The sequence below is a fragment of the Nanorana parkeri genome, unplaced genomic scaffold (genome assembly GCF_000935625.1).
Source record: "Nanorana parkeri isolate BGI_ZX_2015 unplaced genomic scaffold, ASM93562v1 scaffold2112, whole genome shotgun sequence".
NCBI classification, from domain to species: domain Eukaryota; kingdom Metazoa; phylum Chordata; class Amphibia; order Anura; family Dicroglossidae; genus Nanorana; species Nanorana parkeri.
The window spans coordinates 96773-111807 of NW_017308380.1; the positions used below are offsets into that span (position 1 = coordinate 96773).

Sequence of the window (15035 nt, forward strand, 5' to 3'; positions counted from 1 at the left end):
CGGCTCTACACATACAGTGTCAGTCTGTTCAACCCCTTAAGGACCCATGACGGAATTATCCCATCTTGGGTTGTGAAGGGGTTAATGTGATATGTTTCTCTACCTTAGGAAATGGTGTTTTAAGTGTCTCAATGCAATAGGCCTGTGCATGCACAAATCTTTGTCTGCCTGATGGATATAAGAAAAACATTCTATTACAAATGAAAATAGCTTTTTTCTAAATGTGATACTAGGCTGCATCTTGTTCAGGATAGAACAGCTGGGAGGGATGAAAGAACAGCTAGAAATCTGAAGATTTTAATCTTGGATCTAGAGGGAGAAGGTATAGAAGAACTCTGTAAGATAGATCCGTAAAAAATAAGTCAAGGCAACTGGACTTGCTGTATTTTTCTTGAAGACGTTTCACTGGACATCCGACCAGCTTTCTCAATTCAGAATGACTTGTACAAAAAATTATCTGGGAATAAATATGGTGAATGTCGCTCCAATCCACATAATCTGTTAGTCACAACCAGGTGTTGATTTCATTTGCATAATTGGAGTCTAGGAGGTGTTAGTAACCTGCCCAGAGAGAGGTGTTAAAACAGCATTGTATGTGGCAGACAATAGATGTCTCACCCCTCCCCCCTCTATGATGCTAGTGCTCAGCATGTTCGGCCGACCCGAAGTGCAGAAGGAGTTCGACTTCTGGATCGGCTAAGCCGAACCTCCGGAAAGGCTACTCGCTGCTGTTCGGTCTATTCCTATAGATGCCGAACAGCAGTTAGTGAATAGCCGAATGCCGCTGCTCGGCTGTTCTGCTTGGTCCCTCTGTGGGACCAAGCAGAACAGAAAAATAGTTTAAAAAGTAGAAAAAAATAAAATAGAAAACAAATGTGCGGAGCTAGCAGTGACAGCTACCTCCACCCAACTGTTTTCCATTGGCCGGCTGTTCTGCTGCCGTCAAAAAAACAAAACATTTTTACCATAGGAATGCATTGCTAGATTCCTATTGGCTATTTTAATTTGCAATAGCCAATAGCAAACTAGCTATTGTACCCGCCCTCTGCTGCTGTCAATCACTAGTGGGGGCCTGATGGAGAACTGCAGCAGTGGGCAGGTGCCATAGCTAGTTTGCTATTGCAAATTGAAATCGCCAATAGGAATCTAGCATGGCATTCCTATGGTAAAAAAATGTTTTTTTATTCTGTCAGAATAAAAAAGAAAAAGCAGTGTTTTTCTCCTGGGCGGCCGTGAACAGGAGACTTAGCCCGGGAGAGTTAGGCTGTCTGGAGATCAGTGTACCTGGTTAGCTGGTATCCAGGGACGTTGATCTCTTTGCAAGTGGCCGGAGCCAGCCGTAACATCACGGCTGGCTCCGCCCAGCTGTCAGAAGCAAGCCAGCCAGCCAGCTTTGGCTTTCACCTCGTCTCAGTCGAGCCGAAGCATATGCCTTCGGCTCGACTGAGCCCCCCGGCCGACTTCGGGAGCTGTACGGGCTACAGTGAATAGCCCGTACAGCAGCCCTTCGGTTCTGCTGAACCGAAGGGGTCCTGGGGCCGAAGGATCAGCCGAAGCTACGGCTAGATCCTTCGGCTGATTCGTGAATAGACCCCTTAGTCTTATACAGTAGATATAAAAATTTGCACTTAATCTCTACTGGAGATATTACAATGAGAAACACTTTTTACTATTTATGAGTAGTTATTAATTATATTGGTTATATGTGATCCATTTGATATTTAGCACTATATTATTCACGTATTATGATTATTGATTAGCGCAGTGCATTTGTTTGATCTATCTATTTATATTATTAGCACGGCAGCTTTTCATCTTTTATATTTATCACTTTGAGACAGCTTCCATAGCGCAGAATTTTTTTATATTCAGTAGATATAAAAAGTCTACACAGCCCTGTAAAAATGCACCCCTGCTGATCAACAAAAGAACACCATAACAGCAGTGAAGAATGGTAATGGCAGCATTATGTTTTGGGGCTGTTTTCTTCAGCTGGAACTGGGCCTTTAGGCCTGGTTCACACGAGTGTTTTTACACTCGGATCTATCTGAGCAAAAATGCGCAAAACACACATTGCTAGCCAATGGCGACTGTTCACACCTTAGCGTTGCGTCGTGCGTCCGAAAACACGTCACTCAAAAAAGATGCAGGAGCTATTTTCAGACGGAAGAAACACACATTTTTAAAGGAAAAACACGCCAAACTAGTAACGCCTAGGTGTGCACCTAGCCTTAGTCAAGGTGGAGACAGACTAAAGGTTAACATACACTGTTCGAATTTTGTCCAGTTTGTGAGGTACCGGCTGAAATTTGCAGTGTCTGCCGCTGTCGGCACCCTTGAGATCGGCATCCCTCGATCACCTGATTGAATGAGGCAGCGGTAAGATCTTCGATCGATCAGAGCCAGACAAGTGCTTTTGCAAGGAAGAGTGGGCAAAGATTTCCAAGGCAAGATGTGCAAAGGTCAAGAAGTATGGGTTATCAACATACGTAGGCCCACTAACACCTACACTGGGCAATCCAGATTTTCCAAAAGGCCTGGAGAGCAGAAGGTTTTTGAAGTAGGAGACTATAAAGCTCTCCCCAATGATACAAGCCATTAATGAAACAGGCTTATATCCTCTATCAGACCTACTCCCTGTGAATACATCGAGCAGAGGCAGATGGTTAAAATATTTACAACTTAAACATTTTTGTATAGTTCTTAGCTCTCAAGATAGAGTATTTAGAGATCTGACCCCATTCCAAGACATCTGTTTGAACAGGGCAGTAGGTAAACATATGGTATCTAAAGTTTAACATCTTGTTGTCTCATATATCCGACACTCCCATTTTATACCAAAGCTTGGGAGCGAGAGCTGGGCCATGTAGTAACTGAAGAGGAATGGAACCAGGTTTCTAATTTAACCTTCAAATCAAGTATGGCAGTAATAAACACAGGAGAGAAATGTCAAAATACTGACCAGATGGTATACATGCCCAATAACATTATATAAGATGAACTCTCAAAGCTCTACGTTGTGCTGGAGATGTGGCAGGGAGTAGGGACCAATGCTACATATATGGTGGTCATGTCAACAGATAAGAACTTATTGGACATCTATCTTTGAGATAGGACGACACCTAACTATGCATGCCAGAGACACCAGAGGTGGCATTATTGTCACTGCATAATGGCTCGGTCACAACGTTACAAAAAAGGACTAATGTGCCCCATTTTGGCAGCTGCCAGGGCAGTAATTCCAAGGTATTGAAAGTCATCAAATACCACTGAGATACGGCAGTGGGTAGTAGAACTAAAAAATACTATACGTTTGGGAGGAGCTTACTGCTCGTTTTAATGATAGACAAATATTGTTTTTGGAGATGTGGAGACCGTGGATGGAGTATATTAGTCTATCAGAGGTTCAGAAATACCCTTAAGAAAAATAAAATAAGGATGTAAGAACTAAATGTCCTGACACCCTCCGAGAAATATTATGGGAAAACCCGACATTTGCACCACGGGATGGTTCAAGAATTTTTGTTTTGGTCAGTTGGTGGGGGGTTGGATGGAGGGATTGAAGGATGTGTGATTATTGAATAATAATGATGGCTATATAAGTTTTTTTTTATAAGTAGGGAAAATGGTTTGTAAGATGGATTTTTCCCCCCACATATATTTGTGGAAATGAAAGAAAATAAATATTCTTCAAAAAAAAAAATAGATGTGCCATGCTGATAGACTCCTCCCCCAAACGACTGAATGCTCTGAAAAAAAATAAATCAAAAAAGGTGCTTCAACAAAGTTTTAGTTTAAGAATGTGGATATTTATGCAACCTTGTTATTGTAACTTTTTTATTTTCCCCCCTTTTAACCAGTTGACATCCGCGGTGTTAAACCCCCTTCCCATCCAGGCCATTTTTCAGTATTCAGCGCTGCGGTACTTTGACTGACATTTATTCCGTCATGCAGCGCTGTACTGAAATGAATTTTATACCCTTTTTTGGGGACACATAAAGCTTTATTTTGGTGGTATTTATTCACCACTGGGGGTTTTATCTTTTAATATATTAAGGAAAAACTACAGATTTTTTTTTTTTTTTAAATAGTTCCCCCTATATTAAATTCTAAAACATTTATTATTACCAAATGTTTTGGTAAAATATAAGACGGGGTCACGTCGGGTAAAGAGACACCAAACATGTCAAGCCTTTAAATTGCGCATGCGCGCGAAACCTCAAAAAAACTACATTACCCAAAATTGGCCATAGGTGACGCATTAAAAGCTTTTACCGCTCATCAGTTTAGTGTTATCAGTGATTGATGGCCCTAAAATGATTGCTCTCACTGCGACGTTCGCTTCAATATGTAACATGTGTAGCGCAATTGTCATTTTTGCGCGCTGGCGCATGCAACACATATTTACGTTTATATGTGCGTAAACAAAGGGGGGGGGTTTACTTTTTTTATTTGTGACTTATTTTTTTTAACTTTTTTTGTTTGTGACTTTTTTTTAAACTTTTTTTATTTGCTTCATCAGCTTCTTCTCTCTGGCAGTAGGAGCCAGATGATTGACAGGTGAATGCAGAACATGCATTCACACTACAGAGGGAGAACAGCAAGGAGCTGATCTCCCTCCCTCCTTCTCCTGACGCCCTCCCGAGCCGGTCCCGGGCCACAGATGGGCTAGCGCATCCCGGGATTAAAGGTGAGGGGTCAGGAGGGGGGAGATGGCGGCACTGCGATTGGGGGGGCGCTCCGAAATTCACGCCATACAACCGATTGGTGGTTATAGAAACAGCCGTCAACGGCTGTAGTAACGAGCGGGTCTTTCCTGCCCGTGCGCGCGCGCCCCCTAGCAGGAAAAAAATGCCGTCTGGCGACGGCAACCCGCTGATGCGAGTCTGCCATCCGTCCGTTTTTTCTTAACGGGCGGGTTAAAGATTTTAGTTTCTTTTTAATTGAATTGCATAGACTTTAAGTCATCATTAAGGCCCCATTCAAACTTAGCGACATGAAATTCGCGCAATTTTCTGCGAGATTTTATATGTGCGATATTGTCGCGCTACGTCACGTGACTTTTTCCTATTGGGCTATATGCAATCAGGAGCAAAATCGCTCGAAATCCGCAGAAAAAAGGGTCATGTAGGAGCGATGAGCTACAGGCGATATTGAGCTGTGAGATGTGAACAGCTCCATTGAAATGCATTGAAGAAGCCACATAGAGCGATATCGCGTGGAAATATGAGCGATATCGCTGCAAAAGTCGCGCGATAAAATCGCTCAGTGTGAATGGGGCCTAAAGGTGAAATTCTGAAGTGATTTATCTTTGATTTTTTTACATCTAAAAAAACTGGCATTTTTACAGGGGTGTGTAAACTTTTTGTATCCACTATAGACTGGGAACATACACTATTAGAAAAAGACAAAAAGGTTAATATAATAATTTGGTAAACTTTATATCCCAAGGCATGTAGAAGAGACAAGTGACATCAGTGTTATATAGCTATTATGTTCCTTAGGTACAGAACGAGATTGCTTACAGCAAGTATGGTTTGGTTCAGCCCAACTGCAAGAGTTAACACTGGCAACATTAATAAAGACATAGTCAATAGGGGGAATTTACTAAAACTGGAGCAGACCAAATCTGGAGTAACTGTGTATAGTAGCCAATCAGCTTCTCTCTTCAGCTTGTTCAGTTTTTTTAAATGAAAGATAGCCGCTAATGGCTGCCATGCACAGCTGCTCCAGATTTTGTCTGCTCCAGTCTTAGGTAAATTCCCCTTAGGAAATGTTTTTCTTTCCACTCGTATTCATAATTATATTGACTATAGTACAGTGATTTTGACCCAGAACATTTTCCAGACTGCCTTTTGGAGGTCAGGAATATTTTTTTACTTTTTCAGTGAGGTAAAATTGTCAATATTTCTCAACCTAGTTAGTTATGCAATCATAAAAAAAGAAAAGAAAAGTGGCAGGAAAATGGCTACACTGCTGCCATATGATTGTATGAAAATATAAAATGTCCCTTATTTTTATATAAATACTGGGGTTCTCATTATTTTTGTACTCTCTTTTCTGAAGCAAGTGTTAATTTGACATAGTAATCACTAAGGGAATGGCAACTCGGAGTTCCTCTTTACATTTTAACATTCAAATTTGGTAATGGCATATCATCTGGAGAAAAATTTGGAGCAAAACCCCATCAAAACTAATAAAATAAAAATGACTGTACACGTAAAACCTATTTTATTTATATCAGAACTGTTGAGATGCCTGCTTACCGTAACACCAGCTATAACTGGAGACTTTCCTTCAACTAGTTTATGCATCATAGAAATGGCTTCTGCTTTTTCATGGTCCTTAAACCGTTTCAGTGCCAGTTCTTCAAGTGCATCATTGAACTGATGATAAGTTATTGTTCTGCAAGACTTTGCCCTAAAACAAAAAGCACAAATTATGAGCAATAAAAGTATGCAGCAGCAAAAAGAACTTTAAAGATATTTATGGAAAAGTCTGACCACTGAATTTTTTTCTTATTGTAAGTGGGAAGTGTAATGTAAGTGGTGTTTAAGGTTTTTAAATCTCTCTGGCTTCAACGTAAAACTGAAATATCTGTTTTCAGAATAGCTTGGACTTAAAGGAGAACTATGAGGTGAGTGATTTTCACTCATCCTCATAGTTCTAGCACAGTTTAATTGTCACAGGTCGGCTCAGTAGATCGTGAAGTGAGCAAACACATAATGACGCTCGCTCACTTCTCAATCCTGTCACTGCAGAGAGCCGTAACAGGGGAGGTACTGGATTCCCCCCTCCAAACGGATGGGGGAGGGGCGGGTACAGCTGATAGCTCTAGCTAGGCAGAGCCAGCTGTCACTCACGCAGCTGGGCAGATCCAGACAGAATTGTCGGGATCCGTTTCAGCTGCGGCGTCTCAGTATACCGCAAGCTGTAGCTGAGCTTTGGGTGACAGGAGGACGCTAGTTTGTGTCCTCCCGTTACCCTTAGGAGAACTATGGGGGAAAAGCCCTAACCCCATAGTTCTCCTTTTAATTATTTTCCTTATTGCCATGACGGTACTGGTAGACACACTGCCGTTAATTTACAAAAGGCAAATAAGTTGTTCACGTTGGAGGTAAATTCTGTTAGCTTAGTAAATTTGGTGAAAATTCACTTTGCAAAAAATACCCACTCATGTTAAAAAAAACCCCCTATTTTTGCTTGAACATGATTAGAGGATGGACGTGAGCACAGCTTCAGCTTATTCACTAAGCTAAGGAAAAATTTGCTTTCAATATGAAAATTCCCTTGCAAAGTGAACAGCCTATTTGCCTTTAACAAATCAACACCACTACGTATACACTGGGGGGAATTTATCAAAATTGACGCAGGCAAATTCTGCAACAGAATTGCACTGCAACCAATCAGCTTCTCTGTCTTATTTTCAAATCTTACCTGAGCAAACAGAGATGCTGATTGGTTGCCATGGGCAACTGCTCCAGATAATGTCCGCTCCAGTTTTCATAAATTCCCCCCACTATAAATAAACTATGTATACACAAATGCTTACCCTGTGAACACAAGGGAAATCTTGGTTTGACAATAAATGATCAGTCCCTAGGTCAAACATGATTTTTTTACACATGCACTGTTCTGTGAACGTCAGCTACGACTGCCTATGAACTATCAAGTAAAACAGTGGACCATTTTTATTTACTCGTTTGTAAGAGCAGAAGTGCATAGAATATGAAAAGATCTGTTTACAAGTAACACTGATCTTTTGTAGTCCAAAGTCAATCCATTGGTGAGGATATCAGCTCAAATGCAGTTTCCCTGTCTAAAACTGTATGAGCTTATTCTAACCAAGTTAAAGGCTGCTTCCAATCTCTGGGATTGGCACAATCACTGGAGGTGACCTGGAAATCCACGCAAGTAGCCAGACAAATAAGTATTATAGACAGCTTCTTGACCTTTTCCTCACTTACCTTTGGGCAATTTATTGGTATCTCAAAAACGTAGGTGGATGCCTTCGTATTAACTGCCATTCGTATTGGCCCTGCCAGCATGTCTGCGCCAAGTGGAAAATTCTTAGGCAAGCTCTCTGTGTACAATTGCCGACAGTGGAGATACCTCCATCCACACTGTTTAGAGAACTCTAAACAGTGAACTCTAAACCTGTGTGTTGTGCATTGAAATACAAAGTTCATGTCTGATGGCATTCATTTAAAACTAAAGGGCTGACTTAACAGAATGCTCAAAATAATGCATGTTCTTGAGACTCTAACTTTTTCCATTCAGGGCAAAGCAATACTGCCTGTGAAAAGCCCTTCCCCCATGCTGCTCTTTCCTCTGTTGCCCCTACCACAAGAATACCCAGGGGCAGTCACATCAACTGGTTTGACATATGACAGTGTCTAAGCCTAGTAGTTGGCCACTAGGCCTGAACCTTGTACCACAAGAGGAGGCCACATGGTCCTCCATACTAGGAAGCACTGGATTTATTGCCTTGGCTATTATAGAAGAAGGTATAGCAGGGGATCGCTGCAGAGGTGAATATTAGTGGGTACCTTAAATTAGAAAAGTGAAAGAATCTCCTTAGTATGCATGCGGTAACAGTGAACATATGTAAAGGGGGCCTTACTGCTTCCTCTACCAAGCATAATACTTAAAGTGTGGAGTTTAACCCCTTTCCAACCGATGACGGTATTATACCGTCACGAACATTCAGTTAATTAACGACCTCTCTGACGGGATAATCTCTACATGCGGTACAATAAGCTAATTGAGTTACTGCTGTTGCTGGGTCCCTTGGGGTCCGAAGCAGACCCTCAACAGAAGATTAGGTGGTCACAGCCACGGAGCCTGCAGCAGTTCACTGTGTTCAGCAGCTGCGAGTCGGCTGTGTGTTACAAACTGATACAAAGTATCTCTGAGGAGAATAGTGTATTCTCCTCAGAAATACTAAGTATCAAAGCCCCTGTAAATAAAAAATAGCCCCCTGGTTTAAAAAAGAAAAAAAAGTTTTTTTAAATTTAAAAAAAGAAGAAGTATTAAAGAAAAAATACATTTAATAAAAAAAATTATCAGGAAATATAGTGCCGAGAAGGCTAGTGAAGATAGGAGACAAACATTTCACATTCTAAATTTGTTCCAAACTAAAATTGTATTTCACTCCTTGTATTTTGTGACCTATAACTCCCAAAATAACCCGAAATCCCAGACTATGATATACCCTAAAAAATAGGACAAATAAAATAATTTATTATGAATTACTTTCTGTTAGCTACACTAATTATGTACACATTATTATTGCCACAAGTGTGAAAATTATTTTTTGTTTTTTATTTTTTTGTATATCTTATAAACAAAAAATTAAGAATTTATGCATATGACACCTCAAAATGTATATATGCATATGTCACAGCAAATTAAAGCCCATTTTGTCCTTTAAAAAATATATAATATGTGTAGGTGCAATATTCATTGCGGAAGATTGAAATTATGGTTAAACATATAGCAGAAATTTCAAAATTGCTTCGGTCTCCAGGAATGGAAACAAATTTCTGAAGCTGTGTCACTAAGGGGTTAAGTGATTGCCTTTTTCGGGTAAGCTTTTAGAGATGTATGCTTTCAATATACAATTGTATAAAGCCTGGAGAAGGGATCTATGATATATCATAAGCTTGCATCTTTAATAACCTAGGTTAGCCAAGGGTATCACTTAAACTCCAAACTTTCTGATTCACCAATTGCCAACACAGTATGATGCATACTAAAATGGAGCCCCTAAGGGTCCATTCACACTTGTTCAGGCACTGCTTTGCATTTTGGTGCCATTCATTTTAAATGGCATCCCGACTCTCTGTTAGAATTCATTAGTGAGGCAGGAGTCAATCAAATACAGATGGCAGCTTGGTTAATGACTCATTCTGTAAAGTCCAAAAGCGCCTTATTGTTTAAAATCAGTCGACAGGCACTTTATCCAAGCCCCTGTTCAAATCATATCTGTAAAAAATAAATCAAGGCAACTGGACATGCTGTATTTTTCTTGAAGACATTTTGCTGGTCACCCAACAACACAAATCTATATCCAAGCAGACCACTGTATCTTGGGAACTAGATCATCCATACAAAATATGCCAGCCTCAAAGATTAGGGGCTCATAGCCTAGGCTGTCATGCCCAGTGTCAGTGGACGCAGCCCACTCTCCAGTTTTAATCAGCTGAAGTTTAGGCCGTTTCTTAGATATTTAACATACATCTCCATGTTCAACAAGTGAAGATTATTTTCAGACAGCAAGACATTGGTGGCCCACATGGAGAGTGTCAACCGGCTTGGTGGGTGTCAGCAGGGCAAGAGGAGACAGTAAGTGAACATCCGTTTACTGATGGACTCTGCACTGAATGAAGCTGGGCTTAGGTCCCATTCACACCTAGGCGTATTGCATATGCGCGACCGTCGCACGTTTTTTTACCGCGATTCGCGGTAAAAAAGTTGCACGACCGTCGTGCGTTTCCGAAGGCTACTTGGCTGTAGCCCAATGGAAACGCGCAACAAAACGGCCCAAAGTAGTACCTGTACCTTTTCAGGCGTGGGCCGTTTTGTAGCGCGTTAGGGACAGGCGGAAATACGCCAAGGTGGGAACGAGACCATTGAATACAATGGGATTTATATTTTTGAGCGTTTTGTAGAGCGTTCGTCGAGCGTAGAACGCGCTACAAAACGTTCAGGTGTGAACGAGGGCTTAGAGTTGTCATTCCACAGCTGCTGTGGCCAGGGTTGAAGCTAATTAGGCACAATATGTGCTTGATTAGCTTCATTGAAATGCAAAAGTGACCTGTCACAAAGTGAAACTGTCTGTAAAAAGTCCCCTTCCTCCCACTCCATTAATACTCACTGCCCTGAATGGGCAAAGTGACAGTGTCTCTAAGTATATACTTAGGTTTAGCTGAATTCCTACAAGATCCTCTAAGGTTGGTATCTAACACTAAGCTGAATAATTTAACGTGTCTCTACTCACCCAACTGCTTTTGAAGGTACAACTAATATATTTATTGGAACTGTCCTAAGGCATTAAGCCTTTGGATAAGATTGTGTAAAATATTAATCACTACAATTTTACTGCAATTGTTTTCTGGAATTAAAATATAGAATTAGTGGTACTATTATTAAAGAAAATCAGTTAGTAAACTTACTGGGTTCTTCTCTTTAAATCAGAACTACGGCCAATGCAATGCACATTCAAATATTTACATATTCTTAAAAAGAAGTATGTGTGCTTTAAAAGCCTTCACTGACCTCTGTAGTTGCAGACACTGTGGAGCATTTCAGCCTCAAAGTAAAGAAAAACAAGATGCAGTTGTTCAAGTCAAACTTAAGCACTCTGATCTCTCCCCTCCTCCTCTACACTTACTTTGTGTTTACATAAGGGTTAAGAAGACTGGCCAGTCAGTGATGAGAGAGAGGGGAGAAAGAAAATTAAAGTGTTTTTGCTTTAAATCCTAAGGATGCATTACTCCACAGTGGCCGAAAGACCTTCTTCCTTGCTTTGCCGCTCTTCTGAAAATCTCAGATTTGTATTTATTGCACACTCATTCATACTGCTTGACCAGTCCAATGAACTTTGTAAGGTAATCATGATTGCAAACCTTCCTATAAAAATATGTATTTGATGAAAATAATACTGAACTGTTTCAGGTGTTTTAGCCTTTTAATCCTTCAAATAAGTGGCAGACCTGTAAAGCAGAACATGCAGTAAACTACAAGATCTGGGTATCCTCCCCTTGTAATAATTGCCCCATATAGGTATTTAAAAATGTATTGCAAAGGAAAGAAAAAAAGTTAGATTATATACTGACTTCACTCTCATTTTACAGGGCTTGACATCATTATCCTTTCGGTGAGCGTTCTGGGGAACAAGATACTCCAGCCAGTGGAAGAGTGTATTTTCAGAAGATTTGGGATCTTCACCATTGCCGGAACCACACTGGAAAGGAAGGCACCACCCTAGCCTAGGCACCGGTGGAAGGGGGGGGTTGGTGTGTGTAAGGAAATGTAAAATCAAAATTTTTCCTTACAGGTACATTTATTGAATCTCTATATACAGCAGTCTTTACAGGTTAGGGGGACCTGGATCTAATAAGCAGACCTTGCATTTTATGGTAAGTTCCGCTTTAATGAAACGGAAATGTGGAATTAACATTACTGTGTAGAATTTTTGTCTTTCTGCTAAAAAAAATAATACTTAAGCTGATCCTGAATAAATTCCTTTTAAAGTAAACCTGTGGTATGACTTTGCACATCAAACAATTTACTTATTCTGAACAGACAGTACACGCACCTTAAAAAAAGCCCTCAATCACTTTTGTAGCTAGCGGCATTGTGGAGAAATTCACATCTGAGTCACTAAAATCACAGTTCCTCTTTTCTTGTTTTCTATGTAGAGCAGATACTTGGGCAGCCCGACAGCCTTCTAATATAAACAAACAGAGGGTGTTTCTAAGCTGCTAGATACAGACCAAAACCAGCTTTTGAGTTATGACCTTTGAGGATAAAATTATTTCACAGTGCATGCAGCCATTGATGGCTTGTTTTTACTACTTCAGCTCTCACATATGTTTACCCCTTATGGTACGGAGCAATTTTTACATCTCCCTGTGCCTGTTTATTCTGTGATCAATTTGTCATTGCTTAAGATAACATACTAATACAAAAAAAAAATTCAGGACAAACAAGGCTTTCCTTTGATGAAATTGTCTTGCAATAAATCATTGTATTTTCTAAGCAATCTATAGACAAAAAGTTGTAAAACTTTTTTTTTTTTTTTTAATGCAACACTATAAAAAGTTAATGGAAAAAAAAACGAATAAGCATAAAAAAGGTAAAGTATGAATCATTTAAAAAATAAATAAATAAGCAGGAGAAAAGGTGACAGGATTGAGTTAGGGCTGATTAGGGTTAACTAAGGGCTAATAAGGGGTTGAATATAAACACATTTTTTTTTTTAAATAAAAATGGAATATTGCTGTAACTAACAACATATGCAGATTGAAGCTCCCCTTTTGAATGAAACTGAGCAAATATATAGTAGTTGAGGTTGAATAAAGACACGGGTCCATTAGGTTCAACCTATAGTGTGTGTGTGTGCATGATTCTCAAAATTTTAATATCCCTGTATGTTTTGTGAACTGAAGTACTCATCCAAGTGTTTTTTTTAAGCAGTTTACGTTTCCCTCCGATCACAGCTGTGGAATTGAATTCCACATTTTTACCACTCTCAAAGTTAAATACTCCTTACACAGTTTATTATTATACCTCCTCCCATCCAGCTTTTTGTGGTGCCCTCAAGTCTTCCACACGGTACTTAGTTTAAGTAGCGCGTTCCCAAAACCGCAGTCCCCACTTTGTAAACTGCGATCATGTCACCTCTTTACTAAGGAGAACAATCCTAATTTTTGTAGACGTTCTTGATAACTCACTCCCCATCCCCCTTATTCATTTTGTTGCCCTTCTCTGAACCTTTTCTAACTCACGGACATTCCTCCTGAGGATTGGTGACCAGAGTTGCACCGCATACTCAAGATGGGGCATTACCAGTGTTTTGTATCCCGTGAATAAATCCCTCTTTTGATGCAAGATAATATACTACTGGCTTTATTAGCTGCAGCTTGGCACTGCATGCTAATACTGAGTCTGTGGTCTATAATGACCACAAGATCCTTCTCCATCTCCCTTTTCCCCAGTGTTAACTCCCAAGTGCATGCCTTGATATGTATCTAGATTAAAGCTCGTCTGCCATATAGCTGCCCACTATGCAATTGTATTGAGGTCTTTCTGCAGGGATTCTATGTCATGTTGCGATCTTGTTTCCTTGCACAACTTCGTATTGTCAGCAAGCACTGACAGGGAGCTATTTATTCCCACCTCAATGTAATTTATGAACAAAATAAACAGAATTGGCCCCAAGACTGAACTCTGGTGCACTCCGTTCACCACTTCTGGACCATTCAGAGAATGTGCCATTTATCCCTACCCTCTGGATGCAGTCCTGCAACCAGTTTTCTACCCATGTACATATTGGTTCTTCAATGCCTGTCAACCTTAGTTTGCATACTAAATGTTTGTGGGGTACTGTGTCAAATGCCTCTGCAAAGTCTAGAAAGACTAAATCAACTGGGATTCTCCTGTGCAACACATAACTTCCTCATAGAACACTGATCAGAAGGTGTGTGTGTGTGTGTGTATCTAGTAGAGTTTTTTGGGGCATACGTAGCACACATAAGCTACAGCTTGGTTTACTGCCTGTTAAGAATATGTGATAACTTTAATGTCTTAAGTCTGGCACAAATGCACTTTAAGAAAATAATAAATTATTTTTATAAAAGAAAATAGTGAAATATGAAACATTTCAAAAAATTACATCAGGCTTTTAAGACTTAATTAATGCACAAGGAAGTAAAACAGCACATTAGCTTAAAGTGCCCTGGTTTTTTTTGAAGAAAAGCAGTCTACACACTATGCAGAAGATGGAATTATGATATTTGTTAAATTATTGGTAATAGAATGTTAAGGTGCATATAACAACAATGTACTTACTTCACTTTAGTAAATATGATGTCAATATCTGTAGTTGTTACTGTTTTTCCATCTATTATTTGGCAATCCTTGCATAACTTTGACCAGTTTTTTCCATTCATTTCCTTCCCTGTAGCTCTGGTGTCACCATGAATAGCAAATTTCCTAAATGCTTCTTCTAAAGCACTAAGAGAAGTAGCCCCTTCACAGTGACTATTAACTTCTGTTATTTTCTTTGTCTTTGATGCGTTATCTCCTGAAGATCCATAACTGTTCTTGCTTGCAGATTTTGATCGAGGGCTCTCCATAATGAATACAGTAGAATGAAGTGTGTTATTCCTATAGTATGAATAAATAAGATCAAATTTAGTCTTCCTCTGAAAATTTTGTTCAACATTTTTATTGTACATCTAACCTTATGGTGGACTGGAAGCCTAGCTTAGACCTTATATACATGACGACAAGGCCCATGCTTTCCC

The 15035-nt window shown here is 39.9% G+C and overlaps 1 protein-coding gene across 1 annotated transcript in view; it reads right to left on the minus strand.

Annotated features, from left to right (window-relative positions):
* The window catches only part of LOC108800722 (tubulin polymerization-promoting protein-like), a gene marked incomplete at its 5' end in the record, with an annotated part of 17293 nt that extends 2510 nt beyond the window's left edge, over window positions 1-14783 (minus strand). The window contains 2 exons of the mRNA XM_018572710.1: window positions 6267-6420; window positions 14578-14783. Coding sequence (XP_018428212.1) covers window positions 6267-6420; window positions 14578-14783 — 360 coding nt within the window. The remainder of the gene's footprint in view (window positions 1-6266; window positions 6421-14577) is intronic.
* Window positions 14784-15035: the final 252 nt, after the last annotated feature.